The sequence below is a fragment of the Chinchilla lanigera genome, unplaced genomic scaffold, assembly GCF_000276665.1.
Source record: "Chinchilla lanigera isolate Chin_1 unplaced genomic scaffold, ChiLan1.0 scaffold00047, whole genome shotgun sequence".
NCBI lineage: Eukaryota > Metazoa > Chordata > Mammalia > Rodentia > Chinchillidae > Chinchilla > Chinchilla lanigera.
In genome coordinates this window covers 7,932,137-7,946,928 of record NW_004955448.1, presented here as the reverse complement: position 1 = coordinate 7,946,928, position 14,792 = coordinate 7,932,137, and the positions used below count along the sequence as shown (strand labels likewise).

The 14,792-nt window shown below is 37.7% G+C and overlaps 1 protein-coding gene and 1 long non-coding RNA gene across 6 annotated transcripts in view; one reads left to right on the top strand and one right to left on the bottom strand.

Moving 5' to 3' along the window:
* Lekr1 (leucine, glutamate and lysine rich 1) overlaps nucleotides 1–14,792 on the bottom strand; it is a 195,262-nt gene that overhangs the window by 83,157 nt on the left and 97,313 nt on the right. For all 5 annotated transcript variants that reach the window (XM_005393085.2, XM_005393081.2, XM_005393084.2 and 2 more), the window contains one exon: nucleotides 2,261–2,342. In XM_005393085.2, coding sequence (XP_005393142.1) covers nucleotides 2,261–2,342 — 82 coding nt within the window. The remainder of the gene's footprint in view (nucleotides 1–2,260; nucleotides 2,343–14,792) is intronic.
* LOC102019971 overlaps nucleotides 1–14,792 on the top strand; it is a 91,546-nt gene that overhangs the window by 12,891 nt on the left and 63,863 nt on the right. The gene's annotated exons all lie outside the window — the stretch shown is intronic.

The window sequence follows — 14,792 nt, the reverse complement described above, 5'->3', positions numbered from 1 at the left end:
TAAAACATGAGGTCTAAAAATGTAAAGAAATTTGATTTCACAGCATTTTCTAGTTTCTAGAACTCAGGGGCCAAGGATATAGCTCAGCTGCAAAGCACCTGCCTGGCAAGCATGAGGTCCTGAGTTCAATTCTCAGTAACCCCCCAAAAGAACAAAACAAAACAAAAACATGTCCTCTAATTTCTAGAACTCCAAAAAAGGTTATAGGTACAGAAAAACTCCAACTTAGTAACAAAATGCGTGTCAAATTTTTTGATTCAATTATTTTGACTTCAAATTTAGTCATTAAAAAATGGTGAAGCCATAAATTTGGCTCTAACCCTTTGAAAAATAGTAATTACACACTACTGGGGACCCTCTGACTTAGGAATAGTCCCAGACTTTCACTTCAAATGCCCATGCTCCCTGACTTAATCCTAGCAATGAAGGAGTAGAGGGAGTATAGATGGAAAAGCTAGAGACAGGAAGAGCTAGACAGAGGAGCTAGAACTAGCACAGAAATAGGTCACTAGTACTGAGGGATATTGTAAGATGCTCTGTCTTTTATAGCTCACATTTCCTGAGATCAGGTGGTCTATTTTTTAATTTTAAGAAGGTCTTCCTACGGGTAGGAGGCATCAATTATATAAACTGATCAAAAGTGTAAGCATTTTTGCAACTGTACAGTGATTCCCTAACAAATAAGGGGACAGATTTTAGTGAGGTGGTATGTTTCCCTCTCAACTCCAAACAACCTTGAGCCTTATCATGTCTTAGCAATTACATCACAAACTGAGTTAAAATATAACTAATACACACACCACAAAGCAAGTGCTGATATTAAATGGGTGGCTCCTTTTACATGCAAAGGATGCTATGCATACTAACTTTGGAAAAATCAATTCATGTAAAGACCAATTTGCTTTATTCCCTTTCATTTCTATACCTAGCTTCTCTCTTAACTTCCCAAGACTCCACTCCCCACGCTAAGGCTCGGCGTGGCCTCCTCCCAGCTCAGCGGACTGCTAGCACCATCTCTCTATCCGTGGGCTGGGCCCTCTTCTCTTCTGATGCTACAAGAAGCAAGTGTCACACGGTAGCTGTGGATTGATATGGTACTTTCCTGGGAGACATCCCTGCGGCCAAAGCTTTCTCTGACATTAGAGGAAGGGGAACATATTTTTTTATAACTACTATTTTGTTTCTTTTTCACCTTTTCTTATCTCCGGAAATTTCCTGGGCCCAGACCATATGTGCTGGTGGGAGGATGACTTCCAAGGGCGCCCCGTCTACTCATTGCTTCACCCGGCCACCATCCACAGACAGCTACACTCTTGTACCCACTATACTTTTAACTACCGTGTTACAGAGCATGAACAATTGTTTTCTTGTTTTTCAAAAATCAAAACTTTTGCTACAAATAACCCAAGTATATATGAATTTGATAGGTGATTTTTGGAATTTGTTTCTCCTTATGTCCTTCAGTATCTTACTAAAGACATTGTTCTCAGGAATAGCCCACGGTCAGCACAAACATTTGGTTACTGAGTGTACTAAATATTTATAATACTTATGGAGTTCATCCTCGCAAAGACAGGAACTAAAAATCAGAGCTATCAGATTATATATTATGAAGCAAAAGAACTTACTTTTTAAAGAACATGTGCATGCTACATTAGTGTTATAATTACAGATGTACTATGTTTATCCTATAAACTAATTTTTTAAATTTATGAAATATAATTGATTTTTAGAAGAAATAGTGCTCTGGATATTTCACAAGGTCATTTTCTTATCATTTATTGGCCAACATTTCCTTTCTTGCTTATATAAAGCATAGATCCATCAGCATTTCCAAGGTATTCAACTCCCTTTATAAACCTAAAATTGATAATTTTAAGAAACAACTTCAATATTGTTTCTTGTAGGCAGATACCTTGTAGACAGTGACAAAGATATGAAAATGTTCAGAGAACATTTCACATTAAATTATTGTGTTTGACCAGCAAAGTGTCTATATTTGAGGTTAACCAAAAGGTGAGAAACAACTGGTAAATTTCTTAAAGGAAGAAAGCTTTGAAATATTTTAAAATATTACAGGTCCTTCGGCACTTAATCTAGGTCAGCAGAGATGCTAAGAAAAGCAGTGGTAAACTATCACCTGCACAACTGAATCACTGCCAAAGAGCACAGAGAATACCCTGGGGACCTTCTAAATTCTTCATTTTATGATACAACAGGACACTATAATCTTGCAAGTTATTAATATGCACCATCTTACTTGAGCATTTCTTTATAGTTGTCCAGTTCAGTCACTGTCTTCTGGAGTTTTAAAGTAAGGGCCTCTACTTGAGATTGTAAATCTGAAATGACAATGTATTCATCTCATCAGTGCATTTTAAGTGTCCAGATATTTTTATACAGTAAGCCTTATTCTTTTAAAGTTTCCCCTCAGCTTCTGAAGTATAATGTAGCTGTTTATTCCATTGCGTTTGACCAGATGTTCCTCATCTACTGACTACTCACCCCTCCCCACCCTAACACCCCACAGAATTAATGAGTCTTGATAGACCTGATTTGCTGATCTCTTTCTGTCCCTTACAGCCAAGCTAATGTGCAGACCACTGACAGGCTAAACTTTACTAATTTTTCCAAGGAAGTTTATGTAGCCAACACAAATATGATTACTGATCATGTGGCTCGCTACCGAAGTGCTTGATTATCTTGTGGTTTAGAACCAGGAAGCACTGCTGCGTCCTTCTGGTTGAAAAGAAATAGACAAATCATGTACCGGACTCACTGTCAAGACGGTTAACTCTGCGTAGCATCTAAAAGGCAAGAGAATACTATAGAAAATTGGCTTCCATAGTCTTGAACTTGAAAATGTGAGCATTCTTGGAAGAATGTTATTCAAGAAACTGTCTAAAGTGGAAGAACAAATGGCTTCACTTGTCTAAGTCCCGCCATTAGCCCCTGTGTGAGAACTGTGATTTCAGCTGCAGGCACTAAGGACTGATACTCGTGCTGGTGTTCTTTTCAGGAACAACAAGGTGGAAAACAGATTTACACTGACGTACTAACTGGATCCTACAAAAAAGTAGTTCAAAACACCGGATTCAGGCTGGGGATCTAGCTCAGCAGCTCAGCAGCACAGAGCCTGCCTGGCAAGTGCAAGGTCCTGAATTTGATCCCACTACCAAAAACAAACAAACAAACAAACACACAAAAAACCCACATACAATTTGTATGGCCCATTCATTCCATTCTAGTGTTTTAATAATATATTTTAATAATAAACCTTATAGGTAGCCATATAAATACATAAAACTTCGATATAAATCTTCAGTCTGCTTTCTTTGTTCTCTTAAATGAGAAAATAAATTCATTCTGGATGTTTCATTAATAATTCACCAGACATTTGTATAAATCTTTGTTTATATTATTTTTAATGATTTTTATTGACAACAATGATATGCACTTATCATGTATGACAACGTGCAATGACTAGATGGAGCTAATTCACACGTGCTTTACCCCAATATTTATCACTTTTTATTGTGCAAACACTTAAACTTTATTCTTCAATATTATCAAGATGCACTGTCGGGGCTGGGGATTTAGCTCAGCGGCAAAGCGCCTGGCTGGCAAGCGCAAGGTCGTGAGTTTGGTTCCTGGTACCGGAGAAAAACCAAAAAAAAAAAAAAAAAAAAGATGCACTGTCATTAATTATAGTCACCCTGTTGTACAACAGAGCTGCTGAACTGGAGCCACTTATCTCAATGAAATTTTGCATCCTTTGGTCAACATCTCACATCAACTAGTTAACTTTATCCCTCTCCCTGCCACATGAACGCTAATAGCCCCATTTTCCAGATGCGACAAAAGTGGGATACTGATGGTGCCTAAAAGTCAGCGAATGAATTAGCCAGCAGTAAAAATGACTCGAGATGTTAAACTGCAGAGGGGACACATTTGAGAGGATGATCCCTCAAAACAAGATTCAACGATGGACAAAGCTGATAGACAATATTTATAGAGTAGTGTTTTATTTCTCAAGGGATATCATGTGAGAAAAAAAGAACATACACACAGAAAAATTTTAATAGAACATTTCAAAAAGGTAGTCTCATGAATGCTCTGCAGCGTGCTGCCTTGTCATAAAGTTCAAGTGGGCTTGCAGATGGGTTCTAGTCAAAAAGGGCAGAGCCAAGAGCTCTTTGATTCCTACGCTGAGCAACGAGGAGGGAAGGAAGTTGAAGCCTATGTACACTGCCTCCGGGCACTGAGCAGGGTGCCTTTTCCACCTGCAGTCACGGCTATCACGAATCAGGTACACATTTTGTTTTTACAGGTGAAGATTCTAAGGGTCCGAGTAATTAATTAACTTATCAAAGTTCACTCAGCGAGTTAGACGTGACCCTGGGATTCAAACTCAGGCTGGCCTGATCCCAAAGTCCTCCCTCACACTGACTGCTGACATATAAAAGCTGCAGGGGATATGAGACGTGTCCATATAAGTGTGGTTAGCGTGGCTACAAGTTAGTTAGATCCCCAGAACTTTTACAGAGATACACCTAAGACAAATGAGAGGTACTACACATAAATACGTAGTAAATTGGTAGGGTATGTAGCCCTGAAGGGTGGTTCACATTTTAATTTTTCAAAGTTTAAAAATCAATATAACTAATGAGGGACCTGGAGACAAATGTGGTGTTGTTGTGACCAGTTTTACGAGACAGACATCAAAGAGAACAATTATCTCTTCCTATTAAATATCCCCTGGTTCTAGATGAAGCACGGACCTGAGCCCATGGGATAAATCCCATTACTCTACATGCAGCTATAGTTAGGAGGAAAAATAAACCCCAAAGGACTAGTACTTGATATACAAATTAATACAACTACTTCTCAATTACTTGATGGTGGATGGTGACAATGGTAGCTAATCCAAAGCTATTTCTGTAGCACTGAGAAGAACTCTGAGACTCACATCTGAACATGTTTGGGCATCAGAGTTCTAGAATTTACTAGATTTGAAGTAAGACAAATTATGCCATCAATACCCAACCAGAAGGAAAGAAAAGCTACTATACTTTTCAATATTACTCTTTCCACCTAGTCACCTAAATCTTCCTTTCTTCCTTCCATTTCAACATAACACAGATAGCAAAGCCTTGAATTCACAGTCCCTGGTGAGCACAAAAGCTACTTTCTCCAAGATTAGCTGCTGCGTATGTGGGAACAAATATGAATAAAAATTGGGATACTAAATAAATGTTTTATTTTTTTATAAGTAAGAACCTCTGAAGGCTTTCAGGTGAAGTAAAGAGAAATCAATAATACAAGTAATGTCAACTGAGAGCCATTTTATATAAGCGGAGAAGAGACCACACAGTTGAGGGAAAAAATTACAAACAATTCACAATGTAAAAAGCTCCTTACTGCATGATTAGGAGTTGGTTAATATATTTTTATGATTTTTAAACTTTTGCTTATATTTTCTGTAGTCAAGAAATATAAATGTTATTTTTTAAAACACACACACAAGACATATCTTTGCTGCTCTGAATGAGGCACACGCATCCTAAGAGTTTATTATGATGCTGGTAGGCTGGAGAGTCCTTTTGTTTTTGGAAGCAGAGTGCCCAGTTCCTGTCCTTAACAAATAAAAGAACACAGTCAGGATAAGCAGCAGAGAGATTAAGCCACCTGCACAAAACAGCTCCTTCAGTTTCCAAGGCAAGGAGTTCTTAAATAAGTGCATTGTTCTGTATGGTCCTTCTGTAGAGTTAAATAAATTCAACTTCAATTTTCTGTCATTCAGCATGACATTGGATTATGAGGCAAAAGGCCCTGAATGCCTACAAAAAGAAAGGCAGCACTGGCTTTAAACACCATGCAGATGTAAGGCGGGACCCATGGAAACAATCCAAAATTTACAACAGCACTTTCCACTATGATGTGACTGCGTTCTTTGCAGATATTAAATAAGAAGCAAATGATTTTAAATGAACAAAACAAAAAAGAGCTCTCAGCTTCTCTTCAGACGAAGCCAGCTGCTTGCCGGATAGCATTACGCAGGCATCAGAGTTGGGGTAATTAGTCCATTAAGAGAATCCTGTTATTCTGGAAGGTTTCTAGAAACTACAAATAGAGTATTCACAGTTAACTATTTTATAGGATGGCATAGAACTTCAATAGTCACTTGGAGGGCATGTTTGGTTAATATAGTACAGTAAAGAAAATCTTTATAGTGAAAAAATACTTCAGTTTTAAATTTCCTGATAAAGAAAACACCAAAAATGTAAAAATCTGATTTGAAGTACTATTAGGAAGAAAATAATTTGAGGTTCAAGCAGCAGAATGGAGGAATAAGAAGGCAGAACTGGCACTCAAAGATCCAGACTTCTTAAAATTAAAAAAAATGAAGATTTTACGTATTTTTAACAGTAGAGATACTGAAGACAAAGAAAAACGCTTTAGCGTGCTCTAAGACAGGATGGTTCAGAGGTATTGTACAGGACTGCAGACTGCCTGATTTAAATCCTGGCTCTACTTCCTACTGGCCTAGGCCTTCGGGCAGTCTGGTTTCCCCATCCGTAAGGTGGATACTGCAGCGTCAGACTCCTGTGGACATTCAGTGGTTTCAGTTACGTGAAGAAGGAGAACGGCGGCGGCAGGTGCATCACGGGCGCTACTTAGATGCTAGCGATTACCGCAGGGATAGTGCCAGGCCCCTTCCCCACGTCTACCCCGAAGCGCATCATTTCACATTTGAGGATCTTGTCTTCTCTTTAAATTTTATTTTAAAAATCTTGATTTTACCAAATTATTAGCATAAGTTTGCTGCATCTGGGCCTAGTTTTAGCAGTGGTCACCTTTGTAAGGGAAAGGGTAAAAACGGGAGTTTTAACTGTTTTTATTTTTAACAACGGAAACATGGTGGCAAAAAACGTTAAAAATTGTTCAATATGGCTAACTGGGTTCATACACATTTGTTGTATTAGTCTCTGTATTTTTCTGTCTTTGGAAATTTTATAGATACACATTTTTTAGAGAGGGGCGTTGCAGGTAAAAAATGACAGCATGTTCTATAATAATGAGTTTAATCAACTCTGGTCTGTGTAGACACAACACAAAAAATAAAACACGGAAACAAAACATGCTGATACGTGGGATGACAAGCGGTTGGAACAGCAACCAGGGACAGCCCATGCGAACTGGGTTCCGGGAGTGGAGAAATGTAACACGCGGAGGGGCCACACTGACAAGGAACTGTTTGGTTCCGAAGGTGAGTGACACAGCGACATGTTCCTCCGCGTTTGGGAATGGTCTCTGCTAGAACGCATCTGTGCGTATGAACTGAATGCATGCCTTCTAATCCGCATCACAGGTTTGGAAAAAAATGCTTTCTGTAGGTATTTTTAAAAATTATACAAATTGTGTCAATCAACAACTCTCGATCTAACTTTTCTTTTTTACTCAATATTATGATTTTGAGCCATATACATGTAGTTGTACCTAGATATGATTCATCATTTTCTGACTGCTACCTATTATTTCATGGCATGAACCTACCACATCTAACTCACCCAGTCCTGCAGTGATACAGCACCAATTACCCCAAAGTGTCACCACAAATAACCTTGCAGTAAGAGTTTTTTGGCCATCTTCTTGTGTACTTTTGGGAAGTTTTTCTGTTGTGTGTCTCCAGAGGTATTTTAGGTATAGGTAAGAGATCATAGGCACACACCTACTTAAATACTGCCAAATGGATCCTAGAACTAATATACATTCCCATCTGTATGAATTAAAGTTCCTGCCCTCCTAATACTCATATGGGCTATTTTTTCCTAATTTGCCAATCCAAAAGGTATAAAGTAGTATCTTCTTGTTGGTTTAACTGCAGTTCTCTGCTCACTGTTAAAGCTGAGCCTCTCCTACTTTGTCATTCATAACTCTCTTCTGATTATCTACTTTTCGCTTTTTCACTATCTTTTTCACTATCTTCTACCAAGCTTTTTTCCTTACTGTGCCATAGCCGTTTGCAGTGAAATGAGTGACCTATACTGTACTGGCGATTCTAAAGTTCAACTCTATTCTGTTGAATTCAAACTTTATGCAGCACTCGTTGCAGCTCTTGTATCCGCTGTGGCATCACTCTGTCTATTATTTATCAGTTTCCTTTAATGATTTTCATCTGTGGAGGGCCACCTAGGCGACTCTCCTTAAAAGAGGAGCAATTGCCTCCGTTTTGGCTGAGCTTGACCCTATTTCCATGTATTGATATGTACTGAGCTGGCTGGGTACTTCAATTGGCTTTAAGCCATGCATATCGGTCTAGCTGAGGTGCTGATGATAATCTTTGGAGATGGCAGGCGTGTTTCCCCCACCCCCTGTTGCTCCCTCAAGTGAGCCGGGATGAGGCAGGATGTGTGAGCCAATGCTCCATGCTGTCAGCCTTGCCAATAGAGGCTCTGACTTCCTGGGGCTTCAAAGATTACACATCAGAGCTGAAGCACTGACCCCAAAACATTAGATGCTATCTCAGTTGTGTTGTGCAGATCACTCTTTCTGCATGTCCTTCTCTCTGCATATGGCAGAGGTGATTTCAGGCCTCCTACCCAGCCCAGCTCATGGCACTCAGGTATTTCCCGCCACTCTTACAGTCACTCATGCTCAAGCCGCTCCCGTCTTTACAAATGAATCAAGTCTGGGTTCAGTCCCGGGTATAGGCCTTTTTGCAGATAGCCATCATCATGGCTGGACTTAGGGCCTCTTGGCTCCCCAGAACTACAAATATGTCCTAGTGTCTTTATTCTCACCATGGGTTGCACTGGATGTGGTAGACTGGAACTGACTCGCTAGAATTCCAATAACTTTTCGTGGGATTATAAATATAAACTTCTTGGGCCATGAGGAGGACTGGGAAGCGCTCTCAATATTCATCTTTAGATCCATTCGAAATGCTGGGAAGCACCAGGGGCTCAGTCCTTAGCCTTTTCTCTACTTGTTTTATCTTGGTGATCTCATCCAGTCTTGTGGCTTCAGTGACTTCTACATATGGGTACCTTCCATTACCATCCTCAGAGCCAACAAATAGTCCTCCACCCAACAGGCATTATAACCTCAGGGCTTTACACTCACTGAACCCTTACAATGCAAACTCACTAAACTGTAAGTTCTATGAGCGCAGACTCCTCATCTGTTATATTCATAGTACCTGGGACATGGAAGTTGTTTAAAATCTAATCATTGAAAAAGGTAAAAATCTGCACACCTTAAAAATAGGAATGCAGGCAGATAGGTTTAAAAGTACCTATGATTAAAATACACAGAATAGAAATAGTTGCACAGTTTATTTATAAATATATTATTCTACTTCAATAGACACTGAGCATTTTTTTTTTTTTTTTTGCAGTTCCGGGAATCAGACTCACAACCTTGCACTTGCCAGGCAGGAGCTTTTGCAACTGAGCTATACCCCCAGCCCCCAACACTGAGTATTTATAGCTAGGTTTCATACTATTAGGTTCAGTGTATACATATCTATAAAATATATTCTCATGTACTTAGATAAATTGTAATCAATTGCTTAATTCGGCTTTGATGAAATAACACATTTTAATGTTTTATATAGCACATAAATAACTCCTTTAAACTAAAGTCTGTTTTGTTTTCTCATCATTTGAAATTATTTTAGTTAGATGTCACTTAATTGTGTGATTGAAACTGTGGTTTATCATCATGTATAACTGGTCTGAATGAATAAAATCAGTCTGCTACATTAGATACAATTATATATATGCACTATTATATGAAAGGTTGATGAATTTTTAGCCCTTTTCAAAAGTAGTACTGTATCTTATCTAAAATTTTTATGGTGTGCATTCACGGGAGAAACTTCACACTTGTAAAACACATACACCAATATTAAAAGAAAGCTATTTAATGAGTATTCAACTATGTCTATTCCAAATTAACGTATTTTAACTTTAACAAACACTTCACAAAGCTCAGATGGTTATGTCGCCACTTGGAGAATTCATTTCATTTTAGGGTTTATATTTTAGAGATTTCATTCACATCTATTTTGAAACAAGTATTCTTAAAGTATATTGAGCATTTTCTACACTGTGCCAAAAGGGACTGAAAGAACACTGACAGATTTTTATAAATCAGGTGTTCGAACAGGTGTGGATACAAAGCTAAAAAGTTGCCATTCAGTACAGTTGTAGTTATATTAAAACTAGAAAATTATTTGTGTGTCTATATGGGGGAGTTAGGCAGTTGAGGGAGGTGAATTAAATCAACCTAAGGAGATAATCAGAATATTTATAAAATTTATAAATGAATTATATGCTAATGTGAAGGACCAAGACTTTCACTTCAGAAACATTCATATAAAATGTACATGATTTTCACTGTACTTTTTATTCTGAATATTAAACCAACCCAATATAACAGGACTATAATTTTTATAAATTATAAAAGCTTAGAAAATAGGACAAATTCTGTAGGTACAGATAAGACAGGGAATCTTAAATTCTAGTCATGACTTTACCCTGGTTATTTAACCACTCTTTCTCAAATGGCAAAAATGTACATAATACTTTTTCTTATAAGAAAGAAATCCTGATGGAGTTAGAAGCTTCTGAATGTTTTTTTGTTGTTTAATGAGTCCATACAAAGAATAAGTTCATATAGTTACATGTCTTTAGAAGTTACAATGAGATTTTTCAAGGCTAAAAAATACTAGTAATACCAGTAGAAGACTTAGCCCAGAATGAGCTAGGGACCTATAATGAAATAAGCAGATTATTCACTGAAAACAGTTACAGGATACAAAAGAAAAAAGACTTTGGGTTAATAATAAAATAATGAATAAATGGAAGACAGAAGAGGTTGGATCTAAAATTTAAGAAATTTTCCAATACAGTCACACAACCATGTAGACATCGGTCTTCATGAACACATCACTGCTTCATGATCAGTGTTTACAGAGACGCCCGTGTGCAGCACTGTCTGTGCAAACCGTGAAAAGCTGTGAAAGCTGTGAAAGGTGGAGTACATCTTCAGCCACATGAAGTACCAATTCTTCTTCCTGCACTCTTTCTCCCTGTGCTTGGATGGCAGCAAAATAGGTGAAGGACAAGATGTTCTTCAGAAGAGTGCTTGCATGCTCCAAAACTACTTAGAGCTAATTGCATTCGAAAACAAACTCTACTGCACAATTACATAACATGAAAAGCAAATCTTTTTTAAAAAATTTAAGACTGAAGAGATCCTCAGGTAAGACTTACAGACATATAAAAGAACTTAGCTATAAAGGTATTTATTACATCACTTTAACAGGAATAAAATCACAACTGTGGGGTAAGATTAAGCACATGATTCTTCACCCAAAGAATAGAGTACTATGAATGCTTTTGACATGGAAAGATTTCATGATAAAGAAAATGGGGGATAGGGATTACAAAACTATTATATTATTTTTATAAAATAATGTATCTAATATGTAATACATATATAAATATGTAATATCTTTTATTTTGCGTGAAGAATGTGACTAACACTCATGCTATTGCCATAAGCATGAATCACCTGTAAATGTGTATGAGCAGGAGGTGTGTTCCAAGCCCAGGTAAGGCCATATGTGGAAAGTGTCTACGTGTGCCGGCAGAAGTGTAGCCATGTTAGGGAATAAAGTCATTTCCTCATCAGTGCTTAGTTAGAGATGCCCTGAGGATATACTGAGCTTAGTGAAGCAGATGTGTACAACAGAGAAGTCAGAACATCTATCATATTCATTCCTCACCAAACCTAGTGTCAATCACATGATACATGTCAAATGTCAATGAATGGTCAAACGAATTGGTGACTGGTACCTGAATGAACAGAAGAAAAAGATTTACACTGGTAAGATGGGGAATGTGGTCACAGCAGGCCACAAATATAGAACAGGATAAAGAATGAAAGGGGCAAATCTATCTGAAATTGTCTATTATCTTTAGACAATAAGGCAGGGTCCATAAAATTAGAACATTTAGATCTAAAGTTTACAAGGTCCTGCAGGGCACGGTGCACCCAAAGAAAAGGCAGACAAAGTGGTAAGATTTAGCCTTAGAAGGAGAAAAACTACGTTGGAGGTGCAAAATGAGGAGAGAAGTTTGCAATGGCTCAGGTGAAAAAAGACTAGAGAATCAACCAGAAGCACAACTATCTCAGAGCAGAGAATGGAGTCTTAAAGGCGGGACAACTATACCAAAGAACGGATGTCTATGATCATTACAAAAAAACCCCTCAAGATTCAAACATTCATAGAATGGAGATAATATGTAAAAGGAGATCTTTTTTACATGAAAGCTTGATGTTCAGAGCAAATGAAAAAGCCAGGAGAAGAAGATCATCTTTTAGGAGTCTAGTGGTCAAAGACCAAAGGGCTTCTACAGCAGACCCCTTAATGGGCTCCATATTTCAAACCTAGCTCCAAAAGGAATGATCAGGGTTCTAGTGGTACCATCTGGCTCGCAACTTGTCTGGAGACCCAGGACCAGGAAAACTGCATTTTTGTGTTCTCTGCTTTGGGGCACAGGATCAGTTTGCAGTGTCCCAGTATTAAGCTTGTCTCCTTGGGTTGTTGGATTTAGTATAAGGATCACTGCAAATCTCCTTGGTTTTCTTGGCATAAAATTAGTACTTTCCCCCTGTTACTAGAAGTCCAGTTTACATTATGCTGACTGGAGCCCAGGGTTCAAACATAACCATAGACTGGTGAAGTTACCGCAGTGAGCTACCTCTGAAAATTATACCTTGCAGGTAAGGTCAGACTGGAATTCTGCTCACAGACTTCTCCATGTGCCATACAATAGATTATTCCTGAAATAGTCAGAGCCACTCCCTTCAGCAACCTATTCTAAAAGAATGCAGACAACTGTTACACCCAACCAAGAGTATCTGGAAGATAAATTAGTGGAGATAAATTGATCTTTTTTTTTTTTTTTTTTTTTTTTTTTTTTTTTTTGGTCTTTTTGAGACAGGGTCTCACTATGCAGCTCAGGCTGGCCTTGAGTGCACTTTGTAACCCAGGCTGGCCTCGAACTCATGGTGATCCTCCTGCCTCAGCCTCTTGAGTGCTGAGATTACAGGTGTGCACCATGCCTGGATTTTTTTTTTTTCTCAATTGTTTGATAAGAAAATTTAAATTTGTTTTCCTTTAAACTAGTTTTTAAGGAAATTCTAATACTTTTATCCTAAATATAACTATTTGCTTTGCTGTAAAATTGCATTTTAGTATTCTATATCCCTATGGTTTTTTAGGCATTACAGTACTATATTTAATCTTGTTTATTCTCCTGTTGCTTTAAGATAAGCATCTAAAGCCACCATATTCCCAATTTATAAATTAAGTAACTGACTCAAAGAAATTAATAACTTGTCCAAAGGGCAAGTAAAACACATTAAAAGGGACAGAAAGCAGAAGTATTTGGTTTCTGGATCAGGATTTTTTTTTTTTACTAAAGCACAACACTCTTTTTTTTTAACTTTCCTAGAAAAGCTACTAATGAAGGAATGCAGTATTTACACATGCTACAACATGGATGAACTCACAAATAATATGTGAACACACAAGTGACAACATATTGTATGGTTCTGTTTGTGTGAAATGTCCAGGATAAGCAAATCTACAGAAAGAGAAAGCGGTATTAATGATTGGTGGGGGAAGGGCAGGGGTGGAAGGGGGCTATGGCCACAAAGTTTCTTTTGGGGGTGATAGAAATGCTCTAATGTTAGATTATGGCAATGGTCACACAATTCGGTAAACACCCTAAAACCCGTTTAACTGCATACTTAAAATGGGTGAATTTTATGACATATAAATGATATCTTAATAATGCTGTTTTTTAAAAATTCAATTAGAATGTTACAACATTACAAGATAGTTTCACTAAACACTTGAATTATTTGTTATACCAAAAAGCTTACATTTTTTTCACTTGGAATAAATTTGAAAGTTGGTCAAACAAATAGAAGGAAGGATATTAATGTGGAAATGATTTACCTGAACTCGTCCTCCAATATTTGTAACTGCTGACAAAAAGTAAAGGACACTTCATTCTACCAGGTGGAAGGAAATCACTTAAGCAGTCTGACTGGTGGGTCACCATGACCTCCGAGAGGAGTATCATCAATTGAGATAAATTGTACATTTTGGAAATAATATTAGTGTGAACTAAACATAAAATTACAAAACTTATGTAAATCAATCTTTTAAACAGGAGCTAAGAATTTAGTCTTCTAATTTCTATTTTATATGTTTATTTTCCTATGAAGGAATTAAATCTTAGCAGTAAGATTAGGCTGCTATTTACAACCCAATATTTATTCTTAAGCCACTATTAAATTATATGAACCAGAAAGAACATGTATTTAAATTTTGAGCATCTATACTACAAAAGATAAGGAGACAATATGGGATAAATACAGTTAAAGGGTTTTTGCTCTTGCTGTTGTTTTGTTCTGTTGCAGTACTAGGTATTAGGGATTGAACCCAGGGCCTCTGCATTGAGACAAGGTCTCTTACCTCATCGTTAAGTTTCTCAGACTGAGCTCAAACTTGCAATCCTCCTCCCTTAGCTCCCCAAAGTGCTATGTTAAAAGTTTTTATTTTGGAAAAGTAATGACAAGCTGGCGTAATGGCACAGGCTTGTAATCCCAGCACTCAGGAGGCTGAGGCAGGAGGATCACTGCAAGTTCAAAACCAGCCTGGGCTACAAAGTGACCTCAAGGCCAGCTTGAACTGCATAGCGAGA